At 50.5% G+C, this 18,229-nt stretch overlaps 1 protein-coding gene across 17 annotated transcripts in view; it reads left to right on the top strand.

Annotated features, from left to right (window-relative positions):
• Nucleotides 1-18,229, top strand: part of MICAL3 (microtubule associated monooxygenase, calponin and LIM domain containing 3) — a 185,340-nt gene that overhangs the window by 60,024 nt on the left and 107,087 nt on the right. For all 17 annotated transcript variants that reach the window (XR_014297423.1, XM_082665676.1, XM_082665683.1 and 14 more), the window contains 2 exons: nucleotides 14,974-15,312; nucleotides 17,226-17,433. Coding sequence is in view for 16 of the 17 variants with exons in the window: in XM_082665676.1 (XP_082521802.1) it covers nucleotides 15,049-15,312; nucleotides 17,226-17,433 (472 nt within the window). In the remaining variant the exon portion in view is untranslated. The remainder of the gene's footprint in view (nucleotides 1-14,973; nucleotides 15,313-17,225; nucleotides 17,434-18,229) is intronic.

The raw sequence follows: 18,229 nt of genomic DNA on the forward strand, positions 1-18,229 counted from the left end.
TTAGCTGCCAGCCTCCTGAGACAGCTGCATCTTACTGCTCCTGTTTTACAGCCGGTCTTCCCAGAGGAAGCATACTTATGCTTGCTTTATCTCCTCCTTCCTTCCCTGTTTCCATCTCCAAGAACCCTGTGGCCATCTGGTGAATCTTTTCCTTTGGACTGTCTAACCCTTGGGAGCTTAGACATCACTGTACCAGTGACCCGTGATCCTCTGGTATCTGGAAAAGGTAAATATTGTCCTAAAATGTGAATTGAAAACAAAAGTCCTTTTCTTAATCAAGAACTGTCCAGAGATACCTTAGGAAACTCAGCTTTGGCCACTTCCTTGCCCTTCTCTCACCCCTTAAATCAATAACAAGTTAGTAACAAAATGAATCTTCACACACATTTTTTCTCCTTTCTGTATTCTGTGACATTAGACTCTGTGGCCCACATGAGCCTTTTTTTTTTTTTTTTTTGGCTGAGTTGGGTCTTCATTGCTGTGCTCGGGCTTTCTCTAGTTGCGGCGAGCAGGGGCTACTCTTCGTTCCGGTGCGTGGGCTTCTCATTGCGGTGGCTTCTCTTGTTGTGGAGCACGGGCTGTGGGTGCATGGGCTCAGTAGTTGTGGCTCGTGGGCTCTACAGCGCAGGCTCAGTAGTTGTGGCTCGCGGGTTCTAGAGTGCAGGCTCAGTTGTGGCACGCAGGCTCAGTAGTTGTGGCTCATGGGCTCAGCAGTTGTGGCTCGCGGGCTCTAGAGCGCAGGCTCAGTAGCTGTGGCACACGGGCTTAGTTGCTCCGCGGCATGTGGGATCTTCCTGACCAGGGTTCGAACCTGTGTCCCCTGCAGTGGCAGGCGGATTCCCAACCGCTCTGCCACCAGGGAAGCCCCCCACGTGAGCCTTTCATTCCTCTTTCTCCTCCCCACTGTCATGTGTACTGAGTGCAAGAACAGAAATGAATGACTCTTCCTGCTAACTAGTGCCCCCTGAGCTGATGGGCAGGCAGACGTGGGCTTCATTTCAGAGCAGTGGCAAGTGTGGAAAGCGGGGAGGGATGTGCCCAGGTGAGAAGGAGCACAGAGGGGCCGGGGTGGTGGGCAGGGAGGAAGGCCGTGCCGGCCGAGGGGAGCACCGTGACCACGCTTGAGGCGCGTCCTGGAGGCTGCGAGGATGACTGAGGACGGTGGACTGTGTGTGGAGGGGTGGGAGCAAGGCTGCTGCTAGACCTCTGGGGCCTTTTGAACCTTGCTGAGGCTTTGGATTATTCCCTAAAAACACGGGAAGGCTGTAGTGGATCACGTTTGAGGCAAGGGATCACATTCGCTCTTTAAAAAAACGCTCAGGCACTCCTGTGGGGGATGGATTGGAGGGGGCTTAAGATGAAAAGCTGTAGTAATGGTCCAACTAGAGATCACAGGTGCTCCCACCAAGATACTGGTAGGGAGATGCTTTATAAAGATGATGTCCCAGAGAGTTAGAATCAAGAGGTCTTTGCTATTGGTTGATCGGATTGCGAGATTAACACCGAGAAGGGTCTGAAATGACCCCCGGTTTCCATTGGTGGGTGGATAGTGGCAGCATTTGACTACATGAGGAGGTGAGAGCTGGGGAAGAGAACGGAAGTGTCCTGTGGTGCACTCCTCAGTTTGAGGTACCCGTGGGATGTCTGGATGAAGATCTTCAGTAGCGTTTGGATCTCAGAAGCAAGGTCAGCAAAGTTAGAAGTGTAGGGGTCGTCCAGTTTATGAAGAGAGGGGCAGCTGAAACAGTTGTAGCCATTTGAGGGAGCTGAGAAGCCTGAGGATAGTAGTGGTTGAGAAGCAGGAGACAGAGCCAAGGAGAGGAGGGTTTCCAGGAAGAGCAAATGAGCGGGAACAAGTGAGATAGGGGTTGAAGTGTCTGAGCCTTTCACAGCGCCCTCAGTGGAGTGATGAGGACAGAAGCCAGATTCAGAGGGAGGGGAAAGGTGATGGGGCGAAGTTAGGAGGTCATGCGGTGGGGACAGCAAGGGGTAGATGGCGCCCTCAGGAGGGAGGGGCCGGCACCTGGAAAGGTGCACAGGTGTGTGGGAAGATGGGAGAGACCCCAGCATGCAGGCTGGGAGGGAGGAAGAAGTTTAAAATGTATGACAGGTGGGTGGTGGTGATAGTTGCACAGGACGCGAATGTACTTAATGCCACTGAACTGTGCACTTAAAAATGGCCAAAAAGGGGGGAAATGTACCACAGTAGGTGGCGCCGGTTTCAGAGAACAAAGGGCCTCTGACTGGCAGGACCCTCCTCCAGGGAGGGTAGGGGTGAGGACAGTGAGTGGGAGCTGGAGAAGGGGAAGGTGAGGCCCCTGCTCCTGCGAGACGGGGGCATTAAGAGTGGATGGGGTGGGTGTGGCTTGCGGGGCCTGAATCCCTGGGTGGTGCTGACGCCCCTCCCAACCCTCTAGGTTGATGTGGCCACATCAGTCTGCGCTGCTGACTTTTTCTCCTACTGTTCCGAAAAGTTCCATCCCTATCCCATCTCTGAAGCTGGTGTTTCAAGGGCCCAGCTGTCTGTCTCTGTTTGCCCACCTTCTCCACTTAATCTCTGGGCAGCCTTGTCAGAAGCTGCTGGGCGGTGCGGCTCCCCTTTGTCTTCAGCCGTGAGTGAGGAAACGCTGCCTTTGCAGGCACCCCAACTTATGACAGCAGCATGGATTTCTGAGACAGATTTTAAACACAAACACACACACACACCCCGGATATAGAAAGACTATGGGTCTTTCCCTTAGCTTCCGGGGGAGATGGGCTGGGAGCTGCCCTGTAACACTTCATGACACTGATAAACTCTTCTTCTGTGCAACCAGATTCTTTTCATGGGGTCTGTTACTCTGAAACCATTTGGCTGTGAAAACAAAGCTGCCTCCAGGGCTTGGCTCCTGTCCGGCTCTCCTCTCCTGCTGCATGGGTGCAGGGGTCTGCCGGAGGGGTCTATAGAGGGAGGGTCCACAGCAGGTGTGGCCGTGGAAAAGGCGCGGGTCCCCTTGTAGGATTCTGCGTGTTCCTACTCTCATCCTGGTGGCTCTCAGTCCATTTTCATTTGGTGACTTCCATCTCACGTCCCAACAGAATTCTACTTGAACCCCCTGATGTCACGCATCTGTTCATGGATTCAAGAGGTAGTTGTTGGGCTTCCCGGGTGGCATAGTGGTTGAGACTCTGCCTGCCAATGCAGGGGACACGGGTTCAAGCCCTGGTCCGGGAAGATCCCACATGCCGTGGAGCAGCTAAGCCCGTGTGCACAACTGCTGAGCCTGAGCTCTAGAGCCCGTGAGCCACAACTACTGAGCCCACGTGCCGTAACTGCTGAGCCTGCGTGCCTAGAGCCCATGCTCCGCAACAAGAGAAGCCACTGCAATGAGAAGCCCGCACACCACAATGAAGAGTATCCCCTGCTCGCCACAATTAGAGAAAGTCCACATACAGCAATGAAGACCCAACAGAGCCAAAAATAAATAAGTAAAATAAATTAAAACAACAACAACAACAAAAAAGAGGCAGTTGTTGTGCGCTGCTCTGAGTCAGGACCCATTCTGGGTTCGACGATACAGCAGGGAGCAAAGTGGCAAAAATCCTTGTCCTCGTAGAGCTCACATTCTAGAGAGGAAGACAGTAAATGGCATTTATAGTACATCAGACTGTGGTGAGTGCTTCGGGGAAAACAGGGCAAGAGGCTAAGCTGGGTGGGGGGTCAGTTTTAAATGGTGTGCTCAGGGAAGGCCACACTGTGGAGGTGACACTCGAATAACAGCCAAGGGTGGTGATGGTGCATCACACACCTGTCAGCCCCTTCAGAGGACGGGCACCCAGGGAGGCAGGGACAGGTTTTCCCTCTGTTCACTGTGTTGTTTCTAGAGCCTAGAAAAGTGCTCGGCACACAACTACTGAGCCTGCACGCTAGATCCCACGGGCCACAACTACTGAGCCTGTGCTCTAGAGCCCATGAACCACAACTACTGAGCCCACGTGCCACAACTACTGAGCCTGTACTCTATAGAGTCCATGAGCCACAACTACTGAGCCTGCGCACCACAACTACTGAGCTTGCGCTCTAGAGCCCGTGAGCCACAACTACTGAGCCTGTGCTCTAGAGCCCGCGAGCCACAACTACCGAGCCCGCATGCCACAACTACTGAGCCTGTGCTCTAGAACCCGCGAGCCACAACTGCTGAGCCCGTGTGCCTAGAGCCTGTGCTCCGCAACAAGAGAAGCCACCGCGATGAGAAGCCCACACACCGCAACGAAGAGTAACCCCTGCTCGCCACAACTAGAGAAAGCCCATGCACAGCAACGAAGACCCAACGCGGCCAAAAATAAATAAAATAAAATAAATGTATTTAAAAAAAGGAAAAAGTAAAGTGCTTGGCACACAACAGATGCTCGGTAGTATTTTTTGAATATGTGACTGGATCTGGGGGAGAGTATTTCAGACATAGGAGCAGCGAGTGCCCAGGCTGAGGGGAGAGTCTGTTCACGGGGCAGGAAGGAAGCCGGTGTGACGGAGGGGATGAGTAAGGGGGCCGCAGTAGCAGGAGGTGAGAGAGGTAAGGGCATGGGATGTGGGTCTCATAGGGGCTCCCCGACACCTTTTCAGGGGGGTCCGTGAGCTTAACACTATTTTCACAGTGATACTAAGCTGGAAATACTTGACTTTTCCCCTCTTTTCTGCTCACGAGTGTACGGTGGAGTTTTCTAGAGGCTGCATGATACGTGGTACTGCAGCAGATGGAGTGCAGGAAGCAGACGTGGGAATCCAGCTGTCTTAAATAAGCCAGACATTGAGGAGATTTGCAACAATGTAAAAACATTATCACTCTAATCACTACATTTTTGTTTTGGAAAATATTTTATGGAAAAAATGTTAATTACTGTGTAATGGATTGTTTTAAACTGAATTAATATTGAAATTTTTCTCAGTTTTAACTTCACATGCAGTAAGTATTGATAGATCTTTGGGTTCTCAATATTTTTAAGAGTATAAAGTATGAGTCCTAAGACCAAAATTTTGTGAAACACTGTTCTAGGGCCTTGTAGGCCATGGTAAAAATGTTTGTTTTAATGCTAAGATGGGAACTGCATCCATGACTCTGGCTGAATCAAACAAGATGAGTTTTAGTAAAGATAGTTGAAAGGTCCCAGTGGGTCTTGAAAGCAAAGCGCGTAAATATGGGGGTAGATTTTAGAAGCAACACATTAGTGATAAAGATTTGCGGGTTGTTCTGTGCGGTGGTGTCGGCAGTGAGGGGCACATTCCAGTTGAGCTCTTTTCTTTATATTTGGGGCTTACATTCTGCTGGAGAAGATGGACAATACACAAATAAGTCACATACACTATGTCAGGTCATAACAAATGCCACAGGAAAAATGAAGCAAGGTGAGGGGGTTAAAGAGAAACGGGAGGTGGGTGCTCTTTCGTCTGGGGGGGGGGTCAGGAAAGGTTCTCTAACGAGGTGATGTTTGAGCAAAGCCCTGAAGAAGGTGAAGAGGAAGCTGTGGGGAGCTTCCCTGGTGGCTCAGTGGTTAAGAATCCGCCTGCCAACGCAGGGGCCATGGGTTGGAGCCCTGGTCCGGGGCGATCCCACATGCCGCGGAGCAACTAAGCCCGTGCGCCACAACTACTGAGCCTGCGCTCCAGAGCCCTCGAGCCACAACTAGTGAGCCTGCACTCTAGAGCCCGTGCTCCTCAACAGGAGGAGCCACCGCAATGAGAAGGCCACGCACTGCAACGAAGAGTAGCCTCCGCCCACCACAACTAGAGAAAGCCAGTGCACAGCAATAAAGACCCAACACAGCCAAAAATAAATAAACAAAAAACAAACAAACGAAAGCCATGTGGCCATCTGGTGGAGAGCATCAGCAGGGAGACCGGGCATGCAGAGACCTGGGTGGCCGCTGCTGGGGGTACTTGGTGAACAAGAAGGAGGCCAGTCTGGCTAGAGCCTAAAGAGCGTAGGGGACGGGAGTGCGGTAGGTCACTCTGGGCCTCAGAGGCCATTGTGAGGACTTTGGATTTAACTCTGAGCTGGGAAGCCGTGGAGCCGTAGAGCAGAGGTGTAACCTGATTGGACCAACATTGAGTGAATGCTCAGGCTACTATTGGAAAACATTCGGGGGAGATGGGACTGGGACGGTGGCAGCAGGGAGGGGCTCTGGAGGAACCCAAAGGAGGGATGACATGACTTTGATGAGGGTGGGGGACAAGATGATGGAGAGTGGTTGGATTGGGCTGTACTTTGAAGATGGAACAGACAGAAGATACTGAAGAACTGACTATGGGATGTGACAGAAATTAGCATAATTCTAAGGGTTTTAGATTGAGCAGCTGGCTGGATGTTGGTGTCATTTGCTGAGATGCAGAAAATACTAAGGAAGAAGCAGGCTGGGGATAGGAATGGGAATCAAGGTTGTGTGCATGTTAAGTTTGAGATGCTTGTCAAATTTCCAAGTAGAAATGTCAAATAAGCAGTTGGTTTTACAGGTTCAGAGGAGAGAAAATAAATTTGTGCGCAGTGACGATGTCTATGTAAAATGGATACTTAAGGCCATGGTACTGGGGGACATGGAGGGCAGAGTTTTTCAAAGTGGGTTATGTCTCATTAATGGGTCATGAAAGCAATATAGTGGGGACCAGCAACTTTAACGAATGAGAGAACAGAAAACGTCAGAATATTTCAGTAGTAAAGGTAACTTGTGACATTTTTCAAAAATTACATTTATGGCGGTGGGTGGTGGTGATGAGATGAATTGGGAGATTGGGATTGACATATTTACACTAATATGTATAAAACAGATAACTAATAAAAATATCAAATAGAAGTGGAGAGCAAAAAAAACAAAGTACACAGTCTGCTTCCCCTAAGCGCTACCAATATAATTTGCATTTAAGTTGCTTACGTGCAGTCTTGAGCAATAGATTCTAAAAGCTACAAGATTTTGATTGATTGAAATTAAAAATAGCTTTATTGTTAAGAAAAATTACATTTACATAAACTATATATAGAGAGAACTGTGTGTACGGTTTAAAAAGTTAGGAAGCCACTGATGTTCAGGGAGTGGATGTAGATTTGAGAAGAGACCCAAAGACTGAGTGACCCCATGACCATTTCAACATGCAAAGGGTGGGGATATGTGAGGGACCGGTAAAGGACACAGGAAAGTATCTGTAGAGCCCAGAGGAGAACCAGGAGGGTGGTGTCCCAGGGCCGAGGAGAGGCGTGGTGGGCTGTGACTCGAGCTCTGGGCTGGTGGAGGAAACTAGGCTCGAGGATTGGCCGTTGGATTTGACAGTGTGACAATCACTGTGTCCTTGATGAGATGTTTATGCAGAGCAGTGGGAATGAAGCCTCATTGTTGTAGGTTCAGGGACAGTTGTAGGTTCAGGGACAGTGGGAGAGGAAGTCACGAGCACAGCACAGACAGTTCTCCTGGGGAGTGGGGAACACTGGTCAGAGGAGATGGGGACGGGGCAGGGTTTTTAAAGATGAGAGCCTACGTCAGTGGAAATAGTTGTTTGGGGGAGGGACTGATGCAGGAGGAGAGGACCAGTGCAGGAGGCAGTGTGTGTGCTTGAGTAAGGGGGGTGGGATCGGTGCACACGGGTTGCTTCACGTGGGCGTGTTCATCTTCACGGAAGGAGGGCAGATGAGATGGGTATTGACATGGTCGTTGGAGCTTATGGAAGAATGCTGAGGTGAAGAAACTGAAAGCCACGTCAAAAGAGAAATGGTTGAAGGAACTGAGGAGGACGTGAAGATAGCAGATGTTTGGACGGCTGGCCTGTAAAAGAGGAACTAATTTTGTTCTGGATACTTCCAAGGGGAAATTTTGGACCATGGAGTAAAAACTATGAGGTCTTCTACCTAGAAATTGTGTCCTTGGGAAATTAACATTTCAAGCTGCTCAAAGATGGTGAAGACTGCTTCACAAGGTAGAAAGCCGCCTGTCAGTGCAGCTGTTTGTGTGTTGTGGTCGGTACACAGAAGATGCAGGTGTGGGGTGGCTGGTCACACTGGGCGGTCCTTCGTATCTTGACCATCGTGTATTTTGTGATTCATGGCAGTTGGTAGTAGGCAGACCAGACGACTGAAAAACCCCAGATTCGGTGCCACGTTAACCTCTTGCCAGCAGTTCACGTGTTTACAAAGCTTTTGCTGCAGGGTCTGCCCCCGGGAGCAGGAGATACCGGAGGTGTCTCCCTACAGCTCCACAGCTGTCCTTGTGGGAGTGTCGGTATCCCGCTGGGCTGCCGCAGCTTTGGTGTTCTCTGAGCCCCTGTCCAGCAGTGGCCCTCGAGGTCACCCTGCACAACTGCCAGGCAGACCACTTTCCGACTGCACAAGTGCAGGTGGCTGGGTAGTCAGTCTTCTAGTCAGCAGAACCTCACTGAGCACCTACTGTGTGCCGGGAACTGGGTACACAGCGCCAAGATACGTGGATTGGGGCCTGCCCTTGTGCAGAAAACAGCTTTTGGTTGCGCTTTCCCACAACCTCAGTGAGCCTCTCTCCCCACCCAGAGGCCCTTTCCTTGCCCTGACAGCCTGGATCATAACAAGGCTCTCAGACGTGTGGGCAGGAAGGGGTTGGTCTTTTGGTCTCTGTCCCTCAGCTCTGGACCTTTGGTAGTGAGTAGGTTGAGATTCACCTCCTGTCCTGCCCTGAGTTCCTGCAGCGAGTGGAGTAGCATTGGGTGGTTCAGAAATGCTTTGTGATCACCTCCTGAGAGGTGCTGAAGATGGCTCAGGTGTGAGAGCTGCTGAGGGATGCAGGCTGGGGAGCGCTCAGCCCTTCAGCTGCCACTCAGAGGGTCACTGTGACCCCAGAGTGCCCTGACCTCCATTTGAGAAAGGGCTCCATTTCAGAGGAGCCCATACAGCGATGAATTGTGAGAAGAAAAAGAATCTTGTACTGTGTGTCCTTGCGAAGTTCACCCGGAGCGCTCTTCCTGGAGGTTCTGGACCGGGGACGTCGTTCTGATGAGCTCTTGTTTCTCAAGCTGTGTTCTCAGGTGGTTCTTCCTTCGAATGGCTTGGGCCTTGGGCTCTGGATACAAAACCTGGCTGCACCGTTTTCCTGATGTGTGATGTTTAAACATCTTTAAGCAGCAGTTTTCCACCTGCAAAATGCAGGTGGTAGATTGTGGTGACGGTGGAGATGCGGTGTGGATCTGACCGCCAGTAAGTATTCAGTGTTGGCTGTTTTCACTGTCACTGACAGTCCTTGTATCTTTCTTGTTTGAACATCTGAGTTTGGCAGGAACTTGCCCACTCGGGTGTTATCCTTTAGCCCCTCCTGCCCAATGCCATTGTCACACCTTCTGGGACAAGTGGAGTGGGGAGGGTGAAGAGTGAGGGAGGGACAAAGGAAGTTTTACAACGTTTTTCTTTCTTTCAGAAGACAGAGCTGTCTGAGTTCTCTCATTCTGTTATATGAGTAGCCACTTACTTAGCTGAGTATAACCTTTTGTTGATGGGATTATAAACTACTAGATAATAACAACACTCCTGCCATTTACTGGGTCTTGCTGTGCACCTGGCACTGCTAAACATTTTGCATTCATTACCTCAGTTCCTGCAAAACCCTGTGATTCGTTGGACGTTACCTACACTTTGCAGGTGAAGATGCTCTTCCTGAGACACTGGGGCTGGGGCATTGCTCTTTTTGACTCTTTGTTTTCCCCGGTTATTTGGGACAGACATTGGCATTTGCATCGGCATCAGCCATTATGTTTACTGGTGTTCGGCTCTGACTTGGACTTGTTAGTGTTTGCTTGGGGTGACAAAGGCAGACGTCATTTCTTTTTTTAAAGTTGTGTTTTAGATATATTTTATTTTTTTGACCCTTCAATATTTTATCTTTTTAATGATCCCATTTATATATATTTTTAAAAATTTTTATTGAAGTATAGTTGATTTACAGTGTGTCAATCTCTGCTGTACAGCAAAGTGACTCAGTCATATACATATATATTCTTTTTTTTATGTTCTTTTCCATTATGGTTTATCACAGGATATTGAGTATAGTTCCCTGTGCTATACATTAGGACCTTGTTGTTTATCCATTCTAAATGTAATAGTTTGCATCTACCAACCCCAAACTCCCAGTCCATCCCTTTCCCTCTCCCCCTCGGTAACCACAAGTCTGTTCTCTATGGGCAGAGGTCATTTCTGACTCCTTGGTCAATTGTGTAGGTGTTTTTCCTGAAGATATAGGTTGCTATCAAAGAAAGTAAAATAAAAAGTTTTGAGAAGATACAACATTAGGGGTTAGCGTCTTTCAGAATTGGAGACTTGGAAGAGAACCCAGAGGTCATGGTCCAGGCTCCTCTCAGACCCCTCTAGAGAGGGCCGTTCCACCTCCTAGAATAAGGCAATGTGAGAATCCATAACAAAAGCACTGCATTCTTGCTAGTGGCTCTTCCCTGCCCAGGCGGACTGTTCTTAGACACCCCATTTTCGTGGCACATTAGATAGAACTCTCCTCTGTAACATCCCCCCGCTTCTCCTCCACCTCCCCCAGCCACGCAGGGACCTCCAGACAGACTTCCACTAGGGATTCTTTTCCCTTGTCAACTCCACAGAAACTAGAGTGTTCCTACTGCAGGCCAGGCTGAAGCTGCAGAGACCCGGTCCCTGCCCTGATGAAGCCTTGGGGTCGTGGAGGAGAGAGCCATTCCAGTCATGCACTTGCGGAATCGCAGGCGTGGATGAGGACCGGTGCGTGGGACTAAAGAGCAGATCCATGGAATGGGGAGGGGCACGGGGGCTGGTTTCCGATGTCCTCAGCATCCCGCCGAGTGTCCATCTGATGCTAAATAGGATGAAAAGTCAGAGAAGAACTGAGGATGGAACAAAGGCAGCAACAAGAATTGTGAGAAGGACTGCTTTCCTTCTTGTATTTTGAGCTTGCTTCCTTGGGACCTAGAGAACCTTATCTTGGGGCCATGAGAGATGAGAGGCCTTTGGGACAGGAGCTGGGAAGCAGTTGGGGTGGCGAGGAGTTTCATTCCCAGGCAGTCTGATTCAGTCAGATGCCCCAGGCCAGGGACTCAGTGTCCCCATCCACAGACGGTGGTGGCTGGAGCGGCCCGTTTGCAGAAAGACTGACCAAGAACTCAAGGCATTTGGCTACTTTGGTCCTTGTTTCTGTAAAACATGAAGGAATCTCTGTAATCTGAAGTGCATTTGTCATCTAATTTTCCTCCTAATGACATTGTAAAACATGTCTTCCTATCTGCCTTCCTTCTAAGGTCTGTTTAGACAAGTCACGCCTCTGACTGCATGGGCTAGGAAAGGAGCATTTCACAGATCCTTTGTAAGAGTCAGATTTGCACATGTGCCAGTATATTAGTGGTGCAGCGGCTAGGGAGAAAATTAACCAAACTTGGCTCTGATTTCGTACTCTTGAAGTATAATTCTTATTTTGTTGTTTCGATTCTCTTTCATTTTTCTATTTTTAAAGATAAGTCTCCCCCACCCCTCAAATAACCACCCATCTATTCTAAGAGCTAGAGACTGAGTGTTCTCAAACCAGCCATGAGTCAGTGACAACCTTTTACTCTTATAAATAGAAACATAAACTCTGTTCCTGCATGCACTTCATAGGCTGTCTCTCTAGCACTTTCCTCCACAGCCAAGGAGTGTGCTTCTGAGTCAGCAGTCAGCTGCTGTGGGATGGAACTCGCAGGCCATTGCTGGTGGCAGAGATCGCACTGACGTGCGGAGAGCGGACCCCACCTCTTCCTCGTCTCTCCTCAGGCTCCTCACTTCCCTCGTCCCTTCCTTCCACACCTTGACTTTTCAGTCCTCAGGATTTCTGGCACCTTCTGGCCAGGTTTCCTGGTGTGTAGGCTCCTGCGCTTATGACTGTTGATTTTCCCTGGCTAGTGGGACGTACAGCACATGGGCGTGGTCCAGGAGAGGCCCGGAGGAGCACGACCTGGGTTTGACGTTCAGGAATGAAAGCATGAGGGCGATGGCGGGAGTGGTCCTTCTGCCGTCTGCTCAGCTGCTCTTAGCGTGAACCCAGTGCCAGGTAGTTCCCAGGCTGCACGAGGCTGTCCCGCCAGCAGAGCTGCAGAACAGACACTGGAGTGTCTTCTGCTACGGCCACTTGGCTCACAGAGGGGGAAAGCTGAGGCAGCCCGAGGGAATTGGTCTTGTGTAGTCTTACCTCGGGTGCCTGTCACATTGTTCCAGGAACCAGCTTCCCTCTACTTATCTGTTGTCATTAGTGACCTGCAGGTGGAACTCTCTTACACTGGGCACTTACTCCCTGTCTGCCTCTTGCAAGCAGGCTCTCTGCAGCTGTCCGGGAGTGGCTGGAACCTGTTCATTTGAAAGTGTTTTGCATCAGCAGAAGGATTGGGGGCCAGTTATTAATGAAGGTGTTCATCTGTGGTGAGGTTTGATTTGAGCAAGTGCTCAGCTCTTTGGAAGTAAATGTTTGTTTCAAACAGGGTGGGCTACAGCCAACCAAGGGGGTGTTAGCCCACACATCAGAATTCTTCTTTGAAAATAAATGCCGAGACTCTTTTAGGGTGGGGTGAGACAGGGGAAAGGCCTTTAGAAATGCATGTCGCAGGATCTTGAGCGTGTCGGTGTCAGCTAGAACACGGTGGTACCTCGGGCTCCAGATCCTGGCAGGGCGTGGAAGGTGGCTGCTGCTGTTCAGGAACAAAGAAAAATCATTTTCTTTCTTGACGAGAGGCAGAGAGATCAGAGCCGGTGTGTTCAAAGCTTTCTAAACACTGTGACTCTGGTGGGGTTCGAGAGAGCTGTGCACACACATGGGGCACGCACGGGCAGGAGCGCTGGCTGCACGAGCAAAGCAAATAAAGCTGCAGAGGCCCCGACGGGCAACACCCGGGACCCTTGTTTCTAGTCGTGGGTTATTACCCTTTCTTCTGCTTCTGGATGAGCATGTCTGGTTTTCTCTGCCACTTAAAAGCTGTCTTTTGACTACCTGCAGTTTCTAAGATGAGCATTGACTTGTAAGAAGAAGAATGGGCTCTTTTCAGAAACTTTAAAATATTTCTCTTGCTGCTTAGCACGACCTAGAATAAACTTTTATTTAGGGGAAACTGCAGGTTAGTTCCATTTCTTGTTGGACTCTTGGCCACGTGGCTGTTGGGACAAGCTGTTGTTTAGCAGTGTGCATAGGAGGGGTTGTTGAGTTAGTGATGTATTTGAGATGAGAAGCCAAGTCAGTGTGTTTCAGGTAAAGAATTACCATCCTTCACCTCGGCCTCCGCAGAACAAATGCTGTGTCTGTTGACACAGAAAACACAAGAGGAAAGTGGCAGTTCCTCTTATTTAGGTATTGCCTTCTCTCAGGAAACCACCCGCACCTCCAGTTGGTTCGATTCAACCTTATAATACACGGTGAAGTGTGGAAAGAAGCGGAATCTTATTCCTGCTTCCCAAGGGGGCTTCTCCCGCCTGCAAGAGCTGCAGGACGGGACGTGGGGCTCTTCCAGGCCTGGGGAGGCAAGCAGAGGTCTCACAGCACATAGTTTGGTGGCTCCTTTTGCCCTGGGCTGGTTCAGTAAATAGCGGGTCACTCCTCACTTCCACCCCTCCTCCCCCCAACACAGTGGGTCAGCAGCTCCCTTCCTCCATCCCCTGCCATCTCCACGAGCAGGTCCTCTTTAAAGCAGAGCTCGGGCTCAGCCCTGTTTGTCACCCGGCGGGAAGTCGTCTGGAGCCCTGGGCCTGAGTCCTGTGGCTGGGAGGGTTTTCCCACACTGAACTCGGGGCATCCACTCTCACCTCACGCAAGGGAGAACTGAGGCCGAGTGGGGCAGCCCGGGCCCGGCGCGTGTGGACCCAGGGCCGAGGTGCTGCTCGTCTTGTTGCCCTGCCCTGCTTCTCTGCTCGCCCTGTTCCAGCCTCTGGCCCTTTGCCTCCCGCCCCCAGCAGCAGTTCTCCGCAGTGATGACAAGTAAGTGTGGTACAGACCCAAGGCAGGGAGTGGGTGAAGGAGTGCTTGCGGGGCCCCTCCCTTCTTGAAGCTTCTCCCAGCAAACGTAGGCTGGTAGGTGCTGGAGGTTTTTGATAAGTGGGAGGTATAGACGGCATCATTACTGCTGTCAGGTTTCTTTGTGGGCAAAATGGAATGGCTGTAAAATCCTACCTGCCACGTGCCGTCCGCATGGCAGGACTTCGGTCCCTAAACGCCAACCTTGGCTCTGCTCTCAGACCTCTCCGCTGTGCCTCAGAAGCTCTTCAGAGCACGCTCGTCCTTGGCTGCCAGCTCCTCCCTCGCTGAGTCCAGATCTCCCCCGGAGCCCAGGGCTCCCCCGTGTGATCTGACCAGGCTTCACAGGTCAGCTACCACCTGTGTGCTGTGCCCCCGAGCCGACTCAGCCGACTCAGCCGACTGCCTAGTGAGCCCCTCCACTAAGGCAGCTCAGCTGTAACAGGGAACCTGCCACAGATGAGGGCTTCTGTTTGTAATCCCTCGGCCTGGGCTCACCACTCACTCCACGGGAAACATCCCTGACCCTTTCATCTGTAAGAGTCCCTTGCAAGCCTTCCAGTTTACTTCCTTTTCCACGTCCTGTGCTTCCTCCCTGCCTGGCTGACACTAATTTATCCTGAAACCCTCAGATGTCATCCCTCAGAGGCTCATCCTGGATGAGGATCCCTCCCCCATGACGTAGGCGCTCTTCCCCTGCGTTCCCACATCCCTTGAGCCTCTCTCTCTCTGACATTTAGTAGGGCACATCTAAGCTTCTGTTCACCCACTAAACTGTAAGATCCTTGAAAGCAACCGCAGTCTTCCTCATTTCTCTGCCCGCGGTGTCTCAGACGGCGCCTGGAGTCTAGAGGACGGGCAGCTTACCACGCTTGTGTAACGAGTGCCTGCAACACTTAGGCAGTGCACTCTGAAAAGCTATGTCTCCTAGAAAACGTTTCTAGATGCAGCTTTGGATTTGCTAACCGTTCCTCTTTCTTTCTTTATTAGATTAACGTGACGGCGTCAGGTGGATCGACAGCCCCCCCACCGCCCCATTTGTCAGGGGCTTGAGAGTGGGGCGACATGGAGGAGCGTAAGAACGAGGCGACGAATCGGGCTCACATCCTCTTTGACCGGTTCGTGCAGGCCACCACTTGCAAGGGGACACTCAAGGCCTTCCAAGAGCTCTGCGACCACCTGGAACTGAAGCCTAAGGACCACCGCTCCTTTTACCACAAGCTCAAGTCCAAGCTCAACTACTGGAGAGCCAAGGCCCTCTGGGCAAAGCTGGACAAGCGGGGCAGCCACAAAGACTACAAGAAGGGAAAGGCGTGCACTAACACTAAGGTAGGGGCGGCCGCCCAGGCCCTGGGCACTGACCCAGGGACTCAGCTGGAGAAGGAGAGAGCATTGGGTGGAGGTAGCCTGGTGAGGCCACAGCCTAGGGAGGCCGTCAAGCTCACACTGCGGCAGAACTCTGTGGATCCGCTACCTGTGTTCGTTCATTCGACTGTTCTGTGTGCCCCATTTTTATCTCGTGGATTCACATAGGAACATTCGGGGTTTCAGCTACTGAGAACAACCCTGCAGTCAAACACCACAGGAGTTGTTTGATTTTGCTGAGGCTCTAGTTGGATCTCAGACTGTTAGGAGGATGCAGGCCTCTGAGCAAAGAGGTAGCCAGGCCCTGTCAGTGTCCTGTCTGACCGTGGCAGCCTGGCGCTTGGCAAAGTCATTGTTCCAGACTCAGCCTCTGGTAAGGTGTAGAGTATTTGCCAACTTGGGGATTTTTTTCCCACAGGCTTCAGACCTCCTTTCATCCATTTTCCAGAGGTCTATCTTGATAAGCAAGGGCTTTGTAAACCAAAGTATTTCTTTTGCTTTCTTCACAATCTAGAGGAATAGAGTTTCCATGAAACGGGTAGGCCTGGGCAAAGACCCGAGATGCCAAGTCACCTGTGCAGGGGGAGGCGTGGGGAGGGGAGAAAGGTAATACATTCCTGCTCTCCTCCTTAGTAAGAGCACTTTCTGTGAGAAGTTCGGAAAAGCTAGCAGGGAAATGAAGTTGCAGATGACTCTGTGACTGTTGTTACTGTCCTTTCAAGAGCCTTAACTTGCCCTGTGTTGGTTTGCATTTGGGTAGATACTCATCCACAAAATGCAAGTAATTCAAGTGCACTCTAGAGTTTTATATATATACATACATATATATATATACATACACACACATATACGTGTATATATATATATAAATTTATTTATTTATTTTTGGCTGCATTGGAGGGGCTTCCCTGGTGGTACAGGGGTTAAGAATCTGCCTGCCAGTGCAAGGGACATGGGTTTGAGCACTGGTCCGGGAAGATCCTACATGCCGCGGAGCGACTAATCCTGTGCGCCACAACTACTGAGCCTGCGCTCTAGAGCCCGCGAGCCACAACTACTGAAGCCCACGCACCTAGAGCCCATGCTCCGCAACAAGAGAAGCCACGGCAATGAGAAGCCCGCACACCACAACGAAGAGTAGCCCCCGCTCGCTGCAACTAGAGAAAGCCCGTGCACAGCAACGAAGACCCAACACAGCCAAAATTAAAAATATAAATAAATAAATAAATAAATTCATATGGAAAAAGAAAACAGAATAAAAGGAATTGGAAGCCAGAAACAGTGCATGTCTTTCTTCTGAACGTGCATGCCAACTAGTTAAGATAAGTGTGTGGTCTCACCCTGAGTACTTCTCTAGAATATGGATCTTCAAGATCATTTCCCTGGATTTTCAGTCTAAAGTTGGTGGTTTTAGAACTCTTTTCTGCACATAAAACTTTGGCTCTTGAAAATTACCACCTTGGAGTCTCTCAAGTGGTAGGTCCATTCCAGGACCCTAAGATTGCTTGGCTTTGTATTTAATGATCTGTGCCTCTGTGGACAGAGATCTGCTTGACTTAGAAACCTTCGAGAAGGTTTTTTCCTGTTGTTGAGAGATGAGATGTGATCTTCATATTGTGTGTTGATGTGAGGACCCAGATAAATGTGATCTGCAGGTGCCACGTCTGAGTTTCTGTCCAGCACTTACAGTTAAGTCTCCTCCATCCAGAGCGCCCACAGCTTTTCTCTGAAGCCATTGCAGGCACTCCGCTCTGACCCGGATGGGTTTGAAGGTTTCTTGGTCATGGGGAGAGTAGCCCTACTGGGGGGCTTTAGGGAATGGTGGTTATGCGCTCAAGAGGTGCTGCCTTCGCCCTGAAAGCAGCTGTGTTTTTCAGTGTCTCATCATTGGAGCTGGCCCCTGCGGTCTCCGCACAGCCATCGATTTATCCTTATTGGGAGCTAAGGTGGTCGTGATTGAGAAACGAGATGCCTTCTCCCGCAACAATGTCTTGCATCTCTGGCCATTCACCATACACGACCTGCGAGGCCTGGGTGCCAAGAAGTTCTACGGCAAGTTCTGTGCTGGAGCCATCGACCACATCAGTAAGTAAAATCAGTTCTTCTGTAGGATCCCACGCCTACCCTCTACTCATTTTTCAGGAGAAAGAGTCAGGCAGATTACCAGAGGAATTTGTACTCAGAAGCCCAGTGTGTCCTGACATCCTTAGTATCTATTGTGTAGAAAACACACTCAGCTTGGAGTCAAAATACCTGCCCTCCAGTGGTTCTGTAACCTGAGATTCTTAACTACCAGGGTGTCTCCTATGAAATGAGTTTAGCTTAAGGAACTCTAACATCCTGAGCGCTTACTGAGCACCGGCAGTGGGTGGGATAGGATTGGGGCCAGGCTAGGAAACAGACTGCCAGTTTGGGCTTTGACCCTCTGGTGGCTCTTAGTCCGATGGGAGAAGCACGAGGTATGCAGCTTGCTGTGATGTGCTAGGTGGGTACTCTCCTAATGTGAGAACAAAAACTCTGGGGACGGTCCTGGGGAGCCACAGTGATGAAGGAAGCAGACTCCTAGGCTGGCTGTGAGTGGCAAGTAGATAGTGGGATCCCTTTGGCCGAGTGATTCTCGTGAGGTCTGCAGCGTGGAGGGCTCCTGCTCTCCTCCTGTCCCCTCCAAGCTCAGCCTGGGCCTGTGCTCGAGGCGGTAGAAGTTAATGCAGACGGTGCTTTTGTTTTCATGCCGCTCTGAAAAGCGGTTCAGAACAGACTGTTGTCTACATTACGAAGTTGAAGTCTTGTCTGTTGATCATCATTAATGATTGCAGGACAGCCTTATCAAGGAACTGTTGTTCTGAGCTCCTCAGATGTGTTCTGTAAACATTCAGCTACT

The sequence above is a fragment of the Grampus griseus genome (genome assembly GCF_964374135.1).
Source record: "Grampus griseus genome assembly, chromosome: 11".
NCBI classification, from domain to species: Eukaryota; Metazoa; Chordata; class Mammalia; order Artiodactyla; family Delphinidae; genus Grampus; species Grampus griseus.